The sequence below is a fragment of the Cucurbita pepo genome, unplaced genomic scaffold (assembly GCF_002806865.2).
Source record: "Cucurbita pepo subsp. pepo cultivar mu-cu-16 unplaced genomic scaffold, ASM280686v2 Cp4.1_scaffold002994, whole genome shotgun sequence".
Classification (NCBI taxonomy): Eukaryota; Viridiplantae; Streptophyta; class Magnoliopsida; order Cucurbitales; family Cucurbitaceae; genus Cucurbita; species Cucurbita pepo.
In genome coordinates, this window is record NW_019649016.1 from 1 (window position 1) to 1,428 (window position 1,428).

General features: G+C 35.6%; 1 protein-coding gene across 1 annotated transcript; it reads left to right on the forward strand.

Moving 5' to 3' along the window:
• Positions 1 to 899: 899 nt before the first annotated feature.
• On the forward strand, positions 900 to 1,417 carry LOC111786839 (NAC domain-containing protein 92-like; the record flags this gene model as incomplete). Its single annotated transcript, XM_023667052.1, has 2 exons — positions 900 to 1,098; positions 1,164 to 1,417. Coding segments are annotated over exons 1-2 (444 nt in total), but the record flags the coding sequence as incomplete, so codon positions are not given.
• Between the last annotated feature and the right edge of the window lie 11 nt (positions 1,418 to 1,428).

Sequence of the window (1,428 nt, forward strand, 5' to 3'; positions counted from 1 at the left end):
ATATATATATATATATATTCCAATAATTTCATTAATATCGTTTTTCATTGTATATATAATTTGATGGACGTAACCGAATGAAAACAGTATAATTTTGATAAAAAGTTAGTACAAGATCTACCTTCTTTTTTTGGTAGCTCAATCATATGTTCAAATTCAGAGGATTAGATGCTAATAGTTCTTCCTATTATTTTTAAAAGTAAAATAAGAAAAAAAAAAAAAGTTAACCTCTAATGAAAATCATTAAATATAAGATTATAACGTTATTTAATAAATTAAATAACAACTAACACCATGCAATCAAATTCAGTCTCTTCACCTACTGATCAATCTCATAAGATCATTTATATATAAGTTAAATGTGATGATCATATGGTTACGATCAATACCATTATTACCGTAAAGTTGATGATGTAGCTAGTAACTCACTGAGTCACACTACTCTAATGAAAAAGTCAACGCTCTCGTGTTTTAGATTAATATACTCAATTAATATCCTTAGCCTACCCACAATTATTATTATTATCAAATAAATAGTTTTGGTCTTAATAGTTAGTATTAACAATGCTTCAACTTAATATGGATGGTAAATTTCTAAGCCTCGACTTAGTTCTCACAAGCTCGACTTTTTTTTTCCCCTTAGCGTGGGTTGGCCTCGAGTCGCCAAGTCGTGTTGTGACCGACTCGGGCATTAATAGATGGGTTCATTACAATTTTAATAGGTTTTATCCTATTCTTTGTTGGGTAAAATTAAAGATAGAATCCATATGCTGACGCTGATGATGACGACAATTTACAATATTTATAAAAAATAAAAAATAAATGGAGGAAAGATGTGTTTGGCAGCAGGTATAAATAAAGGCATGGTTTTTGTTCAACCTCTGGATTCCAATAATATCCCCAAATTCATGTGTGTGTGTGTTCATATGAATTCAATAATGGACGAGCAGATAGAACTGCCGCCGGGATTCCGATTCCATCCGACGGACGAGGAGCTCATCACCCACTACCTCTCCCCCAAGGTCCTCAACACCAACTTCACCGCCGTAGCCATCGGGGAGGCCGATTTGAACAAATCAGAGCCCTGGGACTTGCCTGGTATCTCATCACTTATACTCATCTCAATCCTAATTCACTCAACTTACAGTCTTTTATGTTATTAGGGAGAGCCAAAATGGGGGAAAAGGAGTGGTACTTCTTCTGCGTCAAGGACAGGAAGTACCCCACTGGGCTGCGGACGAACAGAGCTACCGATTCTGGGTATTGGAAGGCCACTGGCAAAGATAAAGAGATTTTCAGAGCAAAAAGAATTGTGGGTATGAAGAAAACTTTGGTTTTTTACACTGGAAGAGCCCCAAAAGGCCATAAATCTAATTGGGTTATGCACGAGTATCGTTTAGCACCAAAATTCCCCCTTTCTAAGGTTCT